The sequence below is a fragment of the Mauremys reevesii genome, linkage group 1 (genome assembly GCF_016161935.1).
Source record: "Mauremys reevesii isolate NIE-2019 linkage group 1, ASM1616193v1, whole genome shotgun sequence".
Taxonomy (NCBI): domain Eukaryota; kingdom Metazoa; phylum Chordata; order Testudines; family Geoemydidae; genus Mauremys; species Mauremys reevesii.
This window is the reverse complement of record NC_052623.1, coordinates 111155903-111172629: the sequence shown is the minus strand read 5'-3', so window position 1 is coordinate 111172629 and position 16727 is coordinate 111155903. Positions and strand designations below refer to the sequence as shown.

General features: G+C 41.2%; 1 protein-coding gene across 1 annotated transcript in view; it reads left to right on the top strand.

The window, feature by feature from the left end:
- The window catches only part of COL4A1 (collagen type IV alpha 1 chain), a 146345-nt gene that overhangs the window by 44116 nt on the left and 85502 nt on the right, over positions 1 to 16727 (top strand). The window contains exons 9-20 of the mRNA XM_039517805.1: positions 2753 to 2836; positions 3586 to 3648; positions 4709 to 4744; positions 6944 to 6985; positions 7127 to 7191; positions 7582 to 7594; positions 9133 to 9153; positions 9254 to 9280; positions 9436 to 9495; positions 14094 to 14138; positions 14421 to 14474; positions 15907 to 15948. Coding sequence (XP_039373739.1) covers positions 2753 to 2836; positions 3586 to 3648; positions 4709 to 4744; positions 6944 to 6985; positions 7127 to 7191; positions 7582 to 7594; positions 9133 to 9153; positions 9254 to 9280; positions 9436 to 9495; positions 14094 to 14138; positions 14421 to 14474; positions 15907 to 15948 — 552 coding nt within the window. The remainder of the gene's footprint in view (positions 1 to 2752; positions 2837 to 3585; positions 3649 to 4708; positions 4745 to 6943; positions 6986 to 7126; positions 7192 to 7581; positions 7595 to 9132; positions 9154 to 9253; positions 9281 to 9435; positions 9496 to 14093; positions 14139 to 14420; positions 14475 to 15906; positions 15949 to 16727) is intronic.

Below are 16727 nucleotides of genomic sequence, written 5' to 3'. Positions count from 1 at the left end.
AGAGACAAAATTAGAAAGGCAAAGGCACAAAATGAGATTAAACTAGCTAGAGACATAAAGTGTAACAAGAAAATATTCTACAAATATATTAGAAGCAAGAGGAAGACCAAGGACAGGGTAGGCCCATTACTCAATGAGGGGTGGAGGGAACAAAAACAGAAAATGTGGAAATGGCCGAAGAGCTAAATGACTTTTTTGTTTTAGTTTTCACCAAAAAGTTTAGTATCAATTTAATCATCTAATTTAATGAATGCCAGTGAAAATGAGGTAGGATCAGAGACCAAAATAGGAAAAGAACAAGTTAAAAATTACTTAGACAAATTAGAAGTGTTCAAGTCACCAGGGCTTGATGAAATACTTCCTAGAATACTCAAGGAGCTGACAGAGGAGATATCTGAGCCATTAGTGATTATCTTTGAAAAGTCCTGGAAGATGGGAGAGATTCTGGAGGACTGGAAAAGGGCAAATATTGTGCTTAATCTATAAAAAGGGGAATAAGGACAACCTGGGGAATTACAGACTAGTCATCTTAACTTCACTAATGGGAAAGATAAAGGAGCAAATAATTCAGCAATCAATTTACCGACACCTAGAAGATAATAAGGTGAGGTGATAAGTAACAGTCAGCATGGATTTGTCAAGAACAAATTGTGTCAAACCAACCTGATAGCTTTCTTTGACAGGGTAACAAGCCTTGTGTATGAGTGCGGGGGGAGTGGTAGACATGACCTTCTTATAAACAAACTAGGAAAATACAATCTAGATGGAACTATTATAAAGTGGGTGCACAACTGATTGGAAACCTATTCCCAGAGAGTAGTTATCAGTAGTTAACAAGCTGGAAGGATATATCAAGTGGGGTCCTGCAGGGATCGGTCTTGGGTCCGGTTCTGTTCAATATCTTCATTGATGATTCAGATAATGGCATAGAGAGTACACTTGTAAAGTTTACAGACTATGCCAAGCTGGGAGGGGTTGCAAATGCTTTTGAGGTTAAGATTGAAATTCAAAATGATGTGGACAAACTGGAGAAATGGTCTATACTAAATAGGATGAAATTCAATAAGAACAGATGCAAAGTACTCCACTTAGGAAAGAACAATCAGTTGCACACACACAAAATGGGAAATGACTGCTTAAGATGAAATACAGTGGAAAGGGATCTGGGGGTCATAGAGGATCACAAGCTAAATATGAGTAACAGTGTAACACTTGCAAAAAAAAGCAAACATCATTCTGGGATGTATTAGTAGGAGTGTTGTAAGCAAGACATGAAAAGTAATTCTTCTGCTCTACTCTGCTCTGATTAGTCCTCAACTGGAGTATTGTGTCCAGTTCTGGGTGCCACAATTCAGGAAAGATGTGGACAAATTGGAGAAAGTCCAAGAAGAGCAACAAAAATGATTAAAGTACTAGAAAACATGACCTATGAGGGAAGATTGAAAAACTTGGATTTGTTTAGTCTGGAGAAGAGAAGACTGAGGAGGGATGTGATAACAGGTTTCAATTACATAAAAGGTTATTACTAGGAGGAGGATAGGGCAAGAAGCAGTGGGCTTAAATTGCAGCAAGGGCGGTTTTGGTTGGACATTAGGAAAAACTTCCTGACTCTCAGGGTGGTTAAGCACTGGAATAAATTGCCTAGGGAGGTTGTGGAACCTCCATCACTGGAGATTTTTAAAAGCAGGTTAGACAAACACCTGTCAGGGATGGTCTAGATAATACTTAGTCCTGCCTTTAGTGCAGGGGACTGGACTAGAGGGCTTCTCCAGGTCCCTTCCAGTCCTACAATTCTATGATTTTAAGTAGTCGATTTGAAATCAAGTATGGTACTACTCAATATGAATAATGGTGGCAAAACTGAGCCTATGTATGGGAAGGTTGGATACAAGTTCATCATACGGTCAGATTTTGCCACCTTTACTTATATTGAGTAGTACTCTGCTCTGTAGGAAGTTCCACTGTTTTCATTGGTATTGTAGAATCTGGAGTGTAATGAAAAAATGTACTAGAATGTAAATCCTTCTTGAATCATGGAGGTCTATGGACTCAGGACAATTGGTATGGTTCAACAGGACAGGATGGGGGCAGGATTCAGGGAGTCCATGCAGGTTGTGCCTTCCCATCTCTACATACCATAGAGCACAGCTCCATGTTAGCTCTCAGTGCACCACTATGCAGGGAGGTTTTGGAGAAAAAGTAGATTGAGGGAGGGGCAGGTCTGGAGTATGTGTAACTACACTGATTCACCATCCGCTGCTCCCACATAGAGGTCAGGTGCTTTGGTCATGGGGACTATTGCAGTCTCAAGGTTGTATAAATGGCCAGAGATCACAGCCTAGGAAGGAGGCTCCCTTGCTGTAAAACCTCCAAATGTTTCCAGCACACAGGCCAGATACTCAGATTGGATAGACTTAAATTTCATGGGCAACTAGGGGGATTTTCCCACCAATAAGTGGAAAGTAAAGGGAAAAGTTAAGATGGGTACTGGAATCTTTACTGAGTATTTCAAGGATACCTGACACCGAAAGGCTTTTAAAAACTACAATGGCTTCCTTGTGGTATGTTTAAATCAATTCAAACAAGTAAAATGCTGACCATTTTTGTACACTTCCCAAATGATTCTAAAAGACTGTGTAGATGTTATGTTAGTGCTTTTCTCCAGTCTTAATGGCAGTGTTTTGGAATGAATGTATTTATTTGTGTGCATATATATAATTCAACTTTATTTTTTTTTCTTCGCCTGTGATAGGGAGACCCAGGTGAAGTGATTGGGTTCTTACCATCAAATGTGCTAAAAGGTGAAAAAGGTTATCCTGGCCACCCTGGACTACCAGTAAGTCTTAACTAAAACCCCCATCACACCTTTAAGTGGGGGTGGGGTGTTGTCCAGCTTGCTGAAGGAGAGAGAACAGTGTTTTATGGGGGGAGAGGAGGAAGAGAAAGACTCTGAAGCTGCTGCAAAAGGAGAATAGGTCAGCATGGTGCCCTGACTGAGAAGTCTAAAAGAGGCAAGCCCTGACAGTAGAACCCCTTTTCCTGGGACATGTGGGGGTGTGAAGCAGCACCCACTCTCCCTCCCCTGGAGGTGGCAAAATGCCAGGTTTGGTCAGGCCCCACTGTGGGCATTGCACGAGCCGCTCCTTTTCAGGGAGGCTGGGAGGAATTTTTCCCTCATCACCAGATTGGCCTAGGTGGAGTGACATTTTTTTTTTTGCCTTCCCCACAGCGGGTTCAGGGAGGGCTTTGTTGAGGTGAGGTGTGAAGGGAGTTGAGCTATGTGTTGCAGCTCTTTGTGTAAGCATGGGATGGATGTCCAGGGAAGGTACTCCATAGGGAAGGGATACAGTGACTGGATAATATGGCTTGCTAAAGGACTTAACAATTAGGTGTTGCTTAAATGAATGGAATGGAGGGTTTCAGGGCTCGTATGTCTGATTTGGCAGGGAGCCAATAATAAAGTTGCAGCCTGATTAAAATCATATCAGGTGTCCCCTGTCCTTTTGGTATAGCCAGATAATAGATATAAACATCATTAAATTGCCCAATAGGTATCTCTTTTTAATGGCTCCTTTTTATATACAGGGTATACCAGGGTTGCCAGGGCTCCAAGGCCCCATCGGGCCACCAGGGATTACAGGAGTTCCAGTAAGTGTCTTTTTATGATGATTTATGTAATGCTGCTTTATTAAAAAAGCTCTAAATAATGAATGTATTGGGGATGAATGGTACAGTAGTTAGGACACTAACCTACCACTTGGGCAACTCAGGTTCAGTCCTTACTATACCACACATCTTCTATGTGACCTTGGACTCCAGGGGACTGATTCTGCAGGATGCAAATAACTCTAATTTACTCCAGCAGCTTTTAGAATCTGGCCCCTATTCTACATTTTTGTAATAGGCTTTTACATTTTCCCCTCTTGAATCCATGGAAAATGTGTTGCTGGTCTCACAGCCTAATCTAAATCAAAATAGCTGCTGAGAGTATCCTAGAGGTACCATTAGGAACAGCTACAAAGGAAAGGCAATCTCTTCCCAAGCAGAAGGTCTCCTGTTGTGGTAAATTCCAGATGTTCAAGGCACCTGACCTGCTTGATATGTTGACAGGTGTAGTAGATGTCAGAATACGTTCTCCGCCTCTATGGTCTTTAGAATACCACAGATACCAGCAAGCAGGGACCAGTTAATACTATTTTTAAAAATCAGCACTATTTATGTTTCCCATCATAGTGAGCTACATTTGGGGCAATCTGTGTTATGAATCCACTGCTGTGGAATCTGCACTGCAAAACTGCTGTGTAAAAAGGGAGCAAGGTATGACTCAGTGTAAAATATACCTCATCTGTAAAATGGCACCTTCAGTGCAGATGTGCTAAGGTTGGGGAACTGGTTCAAGCATGAATCAAAGGGAAGGGCGCTACCTATTGAATCACCAGCACCACTCCCTGCAGCGCCTGCAGTTTGCTATGAGTGTCTCTTGTCCATGTAGTGACCAGCTCCAGCACTTCTTAACTGCAATATCACTCCTCTAATGTAAGATCTTAGACAAATTCTGGAAGTTAGAAAGTACTAAAAACATTATATTGATCTTTCTCCATTAAAATGAAGACACCAGTAGAACGGTGCATTTTTAATGTCTCTGGTAAGCAGAAAACATTACATGTAATGTATACCATGTGGTCTAATAAAAAGTCCTGTCTTATAGGGTCCCCCAGGCCCACCGGGACCTAAGGGTGAGAAGGTAAGGATTTTCATAGACAGTACCGTAGCTGCAAACATTGGAGCTATTTTTTGACGTGCTAGTCTTCAAATGTTCTGTGCAGTCTTGTGTCTTTATATAAAATATTGTATCTTAATTATCAGGTGTAAAAAAAGGGATAGTTTTGCAGGCTATTCTTTAAGATACGCTCTCCTACCAGACCAAAACACCACTACATGCTATATTCTATTATTTGTATTATTTATTCAGAACTGGTTGAAATTTTCAAAATTAGTCAGTCAAAATTTGTAATTGAAATGCCACTAAAATATTCATGAGAATTTCATTCATGTATGGGGGGAGGGGAGGAGGAAGTGATCGTAAGGATCAGGACCTCATTGTGCTATGCCCTATACACACACTTATTAAAAAGACAGTGCTTTCCCTAAAGACCTTGCAATATGCGTTATGACAGAAAATGATAGGGAGCATGCAGAGGAGGGGTAGACAGCAAGGTAAATGTAAAAATAAAAATAGTACATCTTGGCGTAATGGGCATTAGTCATGATTTGCCAACATTTGCCATTTGTTCCATTTTGATATTGCATCTGATAGAATCAGAGTCTTTGTTGGTATAAGTCAACTGAAGGGAGATCTTCACCTCCCACCCCACTAGTGTGCATAGACTATCAGGGTTGGAAGGGACCTTAGGTGGTCATCTAGTCCAACCCCCTGCTCCATAGGGAAGGGATACAGTGACTAGATAATATGGCTTGCTAAAGGACTTAAAAATTAGGTGTTGGTTAAATGAGTGGAATGGAGGGTTTCAGGGCTCGTATGTCTGATTTGGCAGGGAGCCAATAATAAAGTTGCAGCCTGATTAAAATCATATCAGGTGTCCCCAAACAGATTTTTTACCCCAGTTCCCTAAATGGCCTCCTCAAGAACTGAACTCACAATCCTGGGTTTAGCCAGCTAATGCTCAAAGCACTGAGCTATCCCTCCACCTAGTCTAAACCATGGGTAGGCAACCTATGGCACGGTGACCAGGACCCAGGCAGTGTGAGTGCCATGCAAGGCTTAAGCTACTTTATTTATACAGATAAAAAGGGCATGAACTTAACAAGATAACAAAGGGAACAGAACTGATAAGTTTACCTAGGGCTAGACACACACATCTTATTTCATTATTAACTCTTACGATCTCCTGCTAATGTCCCACCATTAGCTTAAGTGGACCCATTGTTACATACCTGAATGTTTCTCTTCCTGACAACTTTATCTCAACATTCCTCATCCCTGCTTAAAGGAACATACAGTATTTCTTTACTTTTACAATTTAATTCATTCTAATTTCACAGGCCAGAAGTGCACACACACAAAAACCAAACCAACAGATGCATATTTTTTCAGCCCCAGGAACTGTACAGTTCTGAGTGCAAAGAACTTGGGACTATCATGCCCTAAATAGGACTGTTTCAGGTATTCACAGGGCTTGTGGGACTGCACTGAGTGAACAGGCAAAGGGAAAGCCAACATTAGGGCAGAGATCCTGTGGGATGTACAGTGGTCCCATTGATCATAGCCAAATATTTATTTGGAAGCCACATCTGCCATGCCTTCTGCAGTCCTACCATTGCCCGACTTTTCAAAATGAACACATGGTTGAGCTAAAGACAGGGGAAAAATAAGATAAATATAATGACATGTTTATAAGGTCATTTGGTATTGTCTCTGCTTCTGTATATCTGTCTCGAAAGAGAGGTAGGTGGGAAAAAGAGAGTTTTTGTCAGAACGAGTGAGAGATTTGTCCATTTAAATATGTGCATGCACACATATAGCTATATTTTAGTTGTCATTAAAGCTATGTTATAATCTTATAGCCCCCTTAATTGTATGTTTCCCTGCTCCTCATCCTCCATCTCTGTTTGTTTTTCACAAAAATAATGAGATCATCTCCTCATGGCTGGACCTATGCCTTTTTATGCCGTTTTGAAAATGTCGAGCACATTCCAGGCATGACCAGAAATGGATAATAAAATATTAACAACAATTCAGGCTTATGGCTAATTAACTTTTAAGTCAGGAGAAAAATATATGGGCCTCAAGGACTTTCATATTTGAATAAACAGGAGGTTAGATTTGGGGCCAAATCTACCACATTTATAAAATCCTTACACATATATATTTATAAAAGGAAAGTTGGCTAATCCATTAATACATGTATAATTTTTTCATCAGGGTCAGATGGGCCCGAGTTCTCAAGGACCAAAAGGTGATAAGGTAAACCCCTCTGTTTGAAATGCTTTCGAATACAACAGATTATCCCTGTACAAATTCTTCAGAAACTTACATATTTATGAATGTTCTCAGTATAAATATTCTTTCCAGTTAAATTAATAATCCTGAATTTTGTGTCAATAGGGTGAACAAGGAATGGAGGGTGCTCCAGGTGCACAAGGACCTGCCTCACATGCCACAGAGAAAGGGTACATTGTGTGTGGAAATAAGGTGAGAAAATATTACTTAGGCCTTACAATATTGGACTCCTAGTTTCTTTGCTTAAAGACTGTGGGAACAAGCTTACTAAAGAAAGACAGGGAAACCAGTGTTATAAGCAATCTAATGCCAATTATGCAAACTTGGTCCATGTTTAACTGTCCTAAATAAAGTTTAATGCTCTTCCTTAAGTATCTGAAAAATTTGTACAGGGATAATCTGTGAATATGATAATACGTTTATAAATAAGTCACATATCTCTAGAAGACTTTGGTAACAAGATTATACATTAAAGAATGTTCTCTCATACTTATGTTTTAATACAATATCATGTAGGTGGTGAACTGAGAGAAGAAAGGCACCCCATTCCAGAAACTGAGCAGTTCAGTTGTAGTGGCCTTACACTCATATCATCTTCCCCTCCATACTTCCTTTCCTTGCAGTGTCGTGTATTGCACAGCTCTAGTAGGGAAGCCAATGGCAGCACTGCACAGGAACTGCCCATGCAGCCCAGGAGGAAGCATAGCTGCTGGAACTAGGATTGCGGGGGGCAGGGAGGGGGGCAGCACTCCCTGACTTCAAGTGATTTCCATTATATACAGGATTTACAGCTTGCTTCAATGGCTCACTGCACCCCCACTATACAAATTGTTCCAGCCCCCCTGGCAGGAAGTGTGACCCTGGAGGGTACAGTTGACATCTGCAGAGTTGGTATCCCTTTTACCATTTGATTCCCAGCCAATGCAGCCTTCTCCTTCCACTAGGCTACTGTCTGTGCATACTTGATGGGAAGTTATGGATAAAAAAAAGTGTCCGAAATGTTGTATCCTGTACTGAATAACATTTCACCTTCCTGTGGCTTTTTCTGCTGAGGGAGGGTCAGGGACAGTTAGGGTGATTGGCCTGAAGTGTAATATACTGGCTGATCAACATATTTTTTCTGGTCAATTGCAAATATCTTTAAAAGTTGAACAACTAATTTATATTAGATTTATAGTCATTAACAGAATCACCTCCAGTAAGCCTAAGTGCTAATGAATTTTATAGTTATTTAAAGAGGCATCATAAGCAATCATTATTAGTATCAGGGCCATCCCTAGCCATTTTGGTGCCCTACGCAGCGCCCCCGTGGGGGTTGGGGGTGGGGCCGGCCCCAGGCCTCTGCAGGGTGGCAGGAGCAGGCTTGGGGGGCAGGGGGAATCCCCCCCACCAGCATGAGCTGGCAGAGCGGAGTGGGTTGGGGTTGGATCGCTCCACTTCCTGCCACTCGGTGAGTGCAGGGCAGGCCCGACCCCACACTCATGGGGTGGCGGTAAGTGGAGCGACCCAGCCCCAGCCTGCTCCGCTCTGCTCCCCTGGCTCCCAGCCTTGGGACTTGGGGAGCAGAGGGAACCCCGCCCCCCAGCCCAGCACTCACCGGCAGCACGGATGGGAGCTGGCAGAGTGGAGCAGGCTGAGGCCGGGTCGCTCCACTTACCACCGCCAGTGAGTGTAGGCCTGACCCCTGCTGCAGTCCTCAGGGAAGTAGGGGTGGAGCAGGGACAGGAAGAGGTGGGCTGGGGGCGGAGCAGGGGTGGGGTTTTGGGGAGGGGTGGAGTGGGGGCGGGGCTGGGCTGGGGGGGGGCAGGGAGGGGGGGTTGGGGGGAGGGGTGGAATGGGGGCGGGGCTGGGGCAGAGCAGGAGTGGGAGGAGGCGGGGCTGGGGCAGAGCAGAGACGGCGGCCCTGGGGAAGAGGTGGAGTAAGGCTGGAGCAGCACACAGCTTTCCTGGTGTCCTGTGCAGCTGTGTACTTTGTGTATGGGTATGGATGGCCCTGCTTAGTATAATACAGTAGATTTGAATGGATTCTAGTTTTGTATTCTAAAAAAAAGTTTAAAATTTGACAGGTTACCTTTCCCTGCATGCTTACTAGGCCTTGTAATTTGAAAGAGAGTGGGGAATATGGAGACAATGTACTGTATCTGACAAAGAGGAAATAAATAATTTATAGCAGAAGTGGTTTATGGATAATTTTTCCATATATTGATTTTCATTGTTTTCTAATTTCATTAGGGTGAAAAAGGTGATAAAGGGAGTTCAGTAAGTATTATGTTATCATTTTGTTTGATTAAAACATTTTATCAAACCCAATGGTGACCATGGCTTAAAGGACTTTGTGTGTCTTAATGACTTATAATTAAAATAAAATGTACAACAAAAAGTGCAGTATGATTAATCTGGTTTGTGTTCTTAAGGGATTTCCAGGCTTAGCTATCAAAGGGGAAAAAGGTGAACCTGGGACATCTGGCCCACGAGTAAGTATACAGTATTTTATCAATAAAAACTGAGCATCAGTGTTAGGGCCCTACCAAATTCAAAGTCATGAAAAACACACCACAGACCATGAAATCTGGTCTCCCCCCGATTAAATCTGGTCTTTGGAGACCAGTGTTTCTCAAATGGAGGGTCCTGACCCAAAAGGGAGTTGCAAGGTTATTTTGGGGCAGCTGCAGTATTGCCACCCTTACTTCTGTGCTGCCTTCAGAGCTGGGAGGTCAGAGGGCAGCAGCTATTGGCCAGGCACCCAGCTCTGAAGGCAGTGCGCCGCCAGCAGCAGCACAGAAGTAAGGGTGGCAATACCATACCATGGTACCTTTACTCCTGCGCTGCTGCCTTCAGAGGTGGGCGGCTGGAGAGTGGCAGCTGCTCACTGAGGGCTCAGCTCTACAGGCAGCAGCGCAGAAGGGTGGCAATACCATACCGTGCCATCCGTACTTCTGCACTGCTCCTGGTGGCAGCTCTGCCTTCAGAGCTGGGCTCCTGGCCAGCAGCCACTGCTCTCCAGCTGCCCAGCTCTGAAGGCAGCACCAGATTTAAATAGCTGAAATAATGAAATTTATTATTTTTGAAATCCTATGACTGTGAAATTGACCAAAATGAATTTGGTAGGGCCCTAATCATTGTACTATTGATATAAAATTATTAAATTATTATTAAATTTGATATCTTATCATTGAGATGTAAGATGTGATATGTTTGTTAACATGGGATTTTTGCCAAAGACTTCAAAAGGGCCAGCTTCCCGCAGCTCCCATTGGCCAGGAATGGTGAACCGTGGCCACTGGGAGCTGCAGGGGGCCGTGCCTGTGGACAGTCAACATAAACAAAATGTCTCGCGGTCTGCCAGCGGATTACCCTGATGGACTGTGTGCCAAAGATATACAGTGATGTCTAACAGCCTCACAAATACTTCACAAAGCATTTAAGGCCTGAGTCCACTTTCAATGAATTGACAGTTGACTGAATTCCATTGACTTCAATGGAAGCTGGATCAAGCCATTACAGGACAGAACATTAAAAACCCCCAATATGACTTGTTATCTGGCATGTTGGGGGGAAAGGGAGGTGCCCATTAGTCAAAAATTCCGGTTAACTCAGAGTTAAAAATTCCGGTTAACTTACCAATGGAGAGCGGGAGGGGACTCAGGGCTGGGGGTTCGGGTGTGGGAATGGGTGTGGGGCACAGGCTCTGGGAGGGAGTTTGGATGCAGGAGAGGGCTCGGGGAGTGGGGTTGGGGCACAGGAGGGGTTTTGGGGTGCTGGATCCAGGCGGCGTTCACCTTGGACGGCTCGCCACAAGTGGCGACATGTCCCTGCTGCTCCTGCATGGAGGTGTGGCCAGGCAGCTCTGCGCACTGCCTCTACCCGCAGGTGCCGCTCCCATTAGCCGCAGTTCCTGGGCAATGGGAGCCGCAGAGCCAGTGCTCGAATATCACAAATATCGGTTTATAGAGCTTTCTGGTTGGTAAAGTGCCAGATAACACAGCTTTTACTGACTTAAATGAAAGATTTGCGTAATTAATTGTGCATAGCGTATTTAAACTGTATAATTTAAATACACTATGCACAGTAAATCTGTTTAATTTACATATAACTTTTCTCCTATCAGAAGAGCAATGGAGATAAAATGACTTGACTAACATAAGTTACCTTGCTCATTTTTAACTTGTTTTTCATAGATTTTAAAGCAATAAGGGCATGTTATGATCATCTAGTCTGAGCTTCTACGTAACACAGGCCATAGAACCTCACTCGGTAATTCCTGTGTCAAGCCCATAACTTCTGGATGAGCTATAGCATATATTTTGTAATTTATTAGCATGGTAGGTTTAGTATAAAAATCTAAATGTAATGTTTCTCAACTGATGGGTCATGCTCCCTCTGAGGGTCATGAAAGCCAGTTAAGGAGGGTTATGAGGCATGGGAAATGTTATTAAAATCTAAAGCAAAGAAAATCTTGCTCCTTCGTGCCCCATTAAACCTTTACCCTTCAAGGTTAAGAATTCTCTGTTAACATCTCAAAAGACAAACACAGATAAATTATTTCGGCTTATCATTTGTGCATTTTGTATTCTTAATGTAGGTGTAAGGGGCCTGTGGAAATATTTGACTTCAAATAAGGGGTCACCAACTTGAAAAATTTGAGAAACTCTTGCAAATAAATCAAAGTATCCTGGTATAGCTTGTTCAGGGACATCATGCTACTTTTGGTATTATCTCCTGAACAAAGTTTCTAATATGTTTATTTTATATTTTGCTCTTTGGGTAAATCTCAATTACTTCTGAAGTAATGAAAAATTTTGAAGGAAACATTATCAAACAAATCCTTAAGATCTGAAACTTTAGTTTTATTGAATGATTTGTCTACAATTTTATGAATTATTCAAAGAATCGTCATTAAGTTGTTTTCGGATTACTACTGCCACTTTCTCGCTTATAAACATTTTGAAAAATAAGTATTTACATCCCTTTATCTGGTGTCACTGATAGTTAACCAACAGCTCATTCTTCCTCTTTGATGTGTTTCAGAATTGCATATTCCGATTGTAGTCTGATTATATGTGTTATTTTCTGTTGTGTATCATTTCTTCTCCTACCAGTTCTTTGTTTTGGGTGTGAATTTGGTGTTTGTTTATTTGTATGGAATTAATTTTTAATTAGACTGAGTTGCATGCAGAGTTCATGCCTTACACAGTCTGAATATGTTAGTCCAGGGATCGGCAACCTTTGGCACGCGGCTCGCCAGGGTAAGCACCCTGGCGGGCTGGGCCTGTTTGTTTACCTGCCGCATCCCTGGCGGGCCACGTGCCAAAGGTTGCCGATCCCTGTATTAGTCCAATGTCTCTTTATATATTCTGTGCCAATCTATTTTCTTAATACAATTTAAGATAGCCCAAGTGTTTTTAAATATATAGACAATAAACAATTTATAAAGAAATTACCCTTAAAATGTGGTACTTGTTTGTAGTGATTTGTTTACCAGTTATAATCATTTCATAAATCATTTGTACTCTATTGCACATATACATATAAATATTATCTAACCCTAGAATGAAAGGCACAATTTACAAATAAAACCCTATAGTCCTAATGTAAAAAATAAAATATTATAAATCAGTTACTGATGCCTTTGCTAGTCTAGAGTTAACTAAGAACTAATCCTTAAATTGCTGACAATAGATTTGCATTTACTTTCAACGTGTTACAAATGGAGGAATTAAACGACACAAAAAAATCCATGCTGTCTTTGAGACCCATATTAACAAACACATACAAAATATGCTGTCAGCCTGTGCCTGGTGGGACTGATAGCCTGAGCTGTTGTTAAATTAAAATTACATTAAAATTAAATTACCCCCATTTTTAATTTATAAGGGATGGGGGTCACACTCAGAGGCTTGCTGTGTGAAATGAGTTGCCAATGGCAGTAAATGGAAGAAATAGAGATACAGTATTCTGAATAGCCTTGTGTGACTAATTTAGCAAAATGTGCAGACATCAAAATCATTGTTCAGGGTATTCTGTATTCCTTACTTGTTTTAATCATGGAACTTACAGTGACATCAAAATGCATTTCACACATCAGTGAGTTTAGAATCCTCGCTCCTCTTTTAAAACAATAGTTTTATTAACTAAATTTGATAAAATAACAAACATCCACAAAGAGACCAATGGGGGAGGGGGAATAAAATTACCTTGAGTAAAAAATAAATACCATATGTACAAATCCTAAAAGAAAACAAACGTGCACACTTAATTTGAGCAGTTTGATAAGTCTTTTAGTTATTTTTTTACTGATTTGAAAAATCACCCCCAGAGATCAGAAAGTAAAACGGAGAGCAAAAGAAACATATATATACATAATCATCATTATTTCAGAAACACCTGTCATTCATGGTATCTATGCACAGTCATTCCTAAAAGAAACAAACAAACAAAAGGAATATAGGAGAAAAAAATTGATATCATAAAAAAAAATAAGAACAATGTTAATTGTCTACTAAAGTACCATCTGAGTAACATGGGGAGATCTGCAGCTCTACGTTTGACTCTAGACCAGGGGTTCTCAAACTGAGGGTCATGATCCCTCAAGGTGTTGCGAGGTTATTACCTGGGGGTTGCGAGCTGTCAGCCTGTGCCTGGTGGGACTGACGGCCTGAGCCCCTGTTAAATTAAAATTACGTTAAAATTAAATTACCCCCACTTTTAATTTATAAGGGGTGGGGGTCACACTCCGAGGCTTGCTGTGTGAAACCCATGAAAGCTCAGGCTGCAAAACGTCTGTTAGTCTATAAGGTGCCACAGGATTCTTTGCTGCTTTGTGTGAAATGAGTTGTCAATATAAAAAGTTTGAGAACCACTGCTCTAGATTATCAGCGTGCTGGGAAATGTACATCCGCAGTGGTCATATTTTTGCCCATTGTCATACATTGTGCATTGTTAGCTGTGAAAAGAGGATTTATGAACTCATTATATTGCTGGATACTTAGTTTTAATGGTTCAGGCAATGGGTACAGAAATGAGATAAATGTGATGTTCGTGATTCAGTAATGTGGAATTTTGTGCTTTACAGGGAAAACCTGGAAAAGATGGCGAGCAAGGACCAAAAGGACAACCTGTATGTTTCACTGCATTTTTAATATTACTCTTTTAGCTTTTTAAAAGAAAAAAATGTCTTCTATACTAAATGTTTGATTCCATTGTATGCAAAAATAAGAAAAATGAAAACTGTGGAGTGATTCCAGCAGATTTCAGAATTATTTAGATAATTTGCCTTTTGTGTTGAAAAAGTGATCAGTTTGAGGATTTAACCTGAGACACTGTCATTAATAAGGTGCAGCTGTATTTATTGTGTCTGATTTGTTTTTTTCTCTCCTCTCCCACCCCAATATACACATAGGGTGAGGATGGTGGGTTTGGAGTTCCAGGAGTACCAGGTGACTCTGGTCCTAAGGTAAGTAATTAAATATTATCACTTTGGGGCAGAATTAATAGCTAATATCTTGCATTCATAGCTTACAGTAACCAGTTGCATATTATACACACAAAGAGCTATGTTAAAAAACATTATTAAGATTACAAAGTCAATCATTCAAAAGTTAGGAAATGCCAGAAGTAAGGTTGCCTGTGCAATCTTATTTCAGCCTCCTTGTGCATATGAAATACGATAGTCATTAGTTACAGGATCATATGATCTCCCTCTTTCCCACACCAGCCCCACCCCACCTCCAGCTTTGAGTCCCACTGTCTTTGCCTAACCAGTCACAGTGTCTCTCTTCTCCTTCCCCCCACTCCAGTCCCACTCTCCCAGACTCTTTGTCCCAATCTATTCTTTTCCCTCTTCCCAGTTTGGCTTTTGTCTCCTCTGCATTCAAATCATACTTTCTCCTTTCTGGCTTTCTCCTTCCCGTTGTCTGGGAGCCAGCATGAAGGACACTGAGAGCACAAGAGAGACTCCCTGCTCTCAGATCCAGTGCCCAGCTGTACCCTGGCCTAGAGGAACTGGGAACAGCCATTACAGAGAAAGTCTAGCTTTGTATTTGTACTCCTGGTCTGGAAAGATCATGCCCAATTTGCTTGTGGGGATGCACAGTTTGATTAGCACTAGGAGCTGTGAGAGGCTCAATATGCTCAATGAGGATGGAATCTTTGCAGACTTAAGCTCCTAAAATCTAAGAAGTCTCCCCTGAGCGTGTGTGAACTGATATTTTCAAAGTCTTATAACTTGGCCAGATTTGGGCAGATTTTAACAGGGATAGCAAAAAGTACAGCCATGACATAAATGCCAGCCCCTGACAATTTTCAAGTCCCTGCTCCAAAGTATGGGGGAACTAGAGCTTTCTAGGTAAAAAGTTGTCTGCATTTTTTACCATGGGCAAAACTATGTATCGTTCCCTAGCATAATTCTCATTTTGGCTGAAATTTTCCCCAAAAATTCAGCCTGAAGCAGACACCTACCTTGGAAGATTTCATCCCAAACAGTTACAGTTTGGCAAAGTTATACGCAATGGAAAATAGGGTCTTATAATGGGAAGTGTCAGCACCTTAATAATAGGTAGTGCCTGCCTATAATAATAAATGTAACTTAGTATAAAACAGTGCCTGTCCCGTCATTTAGAAGAATACTGAAAATACTGCCCCAATTAATTGGCTACATACTTCTTTGTATTTTGTGAGTTTGTGCAGAAGAAGGGGTCCGTGCACATGAATCTGGCCCAAATTTGCACTTGTAAAGTGGATTCTATTTTGATCTTGTTCAGTGACTAAATTGTTAGAACATAAAGTCTCCAGGTGTAAGACTAAAAAGCTAATAGAATGCCATTGATAGATCAGTTTTCATTATATGGTATTTGAGTTTAAAAATGTAAATTGTTTTTTCTGTTCAGGGAGACAAGGGCGCACAAGGTCTTCCAGGACCTCCAGGAAGAGTAAGTAAATTAAATTTTGCTTATATGAAACAGACACAAAATACCAAACCAGCATGGAAGTCAAAGCACTCAGCATTTTTCTTTTTAAAAGGCTATGCATAGGTTCTGATCCAACTGAAATCAGTGGCAATATTGCCATTGATTTTCAGTGGGAGCAAAACTTGAAAGTCCTATGTTGTCCAAGTATATTTGAAATCTGTAAAGGGAAACTTCTATATTGTGGCAACTTGTATCCTTTGAGTTTTAAATCTTTTGGCTTATGGGTTAAAAATATCACTGCTGCCTTGCTATTATTATAAAGCAGTACAAATAATTACTAACGATGGTGCAAGTAAGGACTTTAGAGCATGGTTTATTGACTGTACAGTGTAGTACAGGTTTTTTTTTTCACACTACTTTTAGAAGTAGATTGCAGTTAGCCAGACACATATGTGTCCCAAATTCTATGAATTGTTTTCCCTATATTTGGGATGAAAGGAATGGATAACTTCTTTAAACCAATTGTGCATTATTCCTGAATATTTCTATGTAGACTTTGGTTACTGTACTTCAGGTACAATTTTATGTACTCAGAAATCACCAGAACAAACTATATTAAAATAAAATGTCGTGTAAGTATTATCAACTAGATCCTGGCCTACACTAAAGGCTTGGCTACACAGTTAGTGTGCTGCAAATCATGGTGTAAATCTACAGTGCACTAGCTTGCTGTGCAGTAATGTCCTGTATGGATCCTGCTACTGTGCACTAAAAGTTCTATAGTGTGCATTGAAATATTA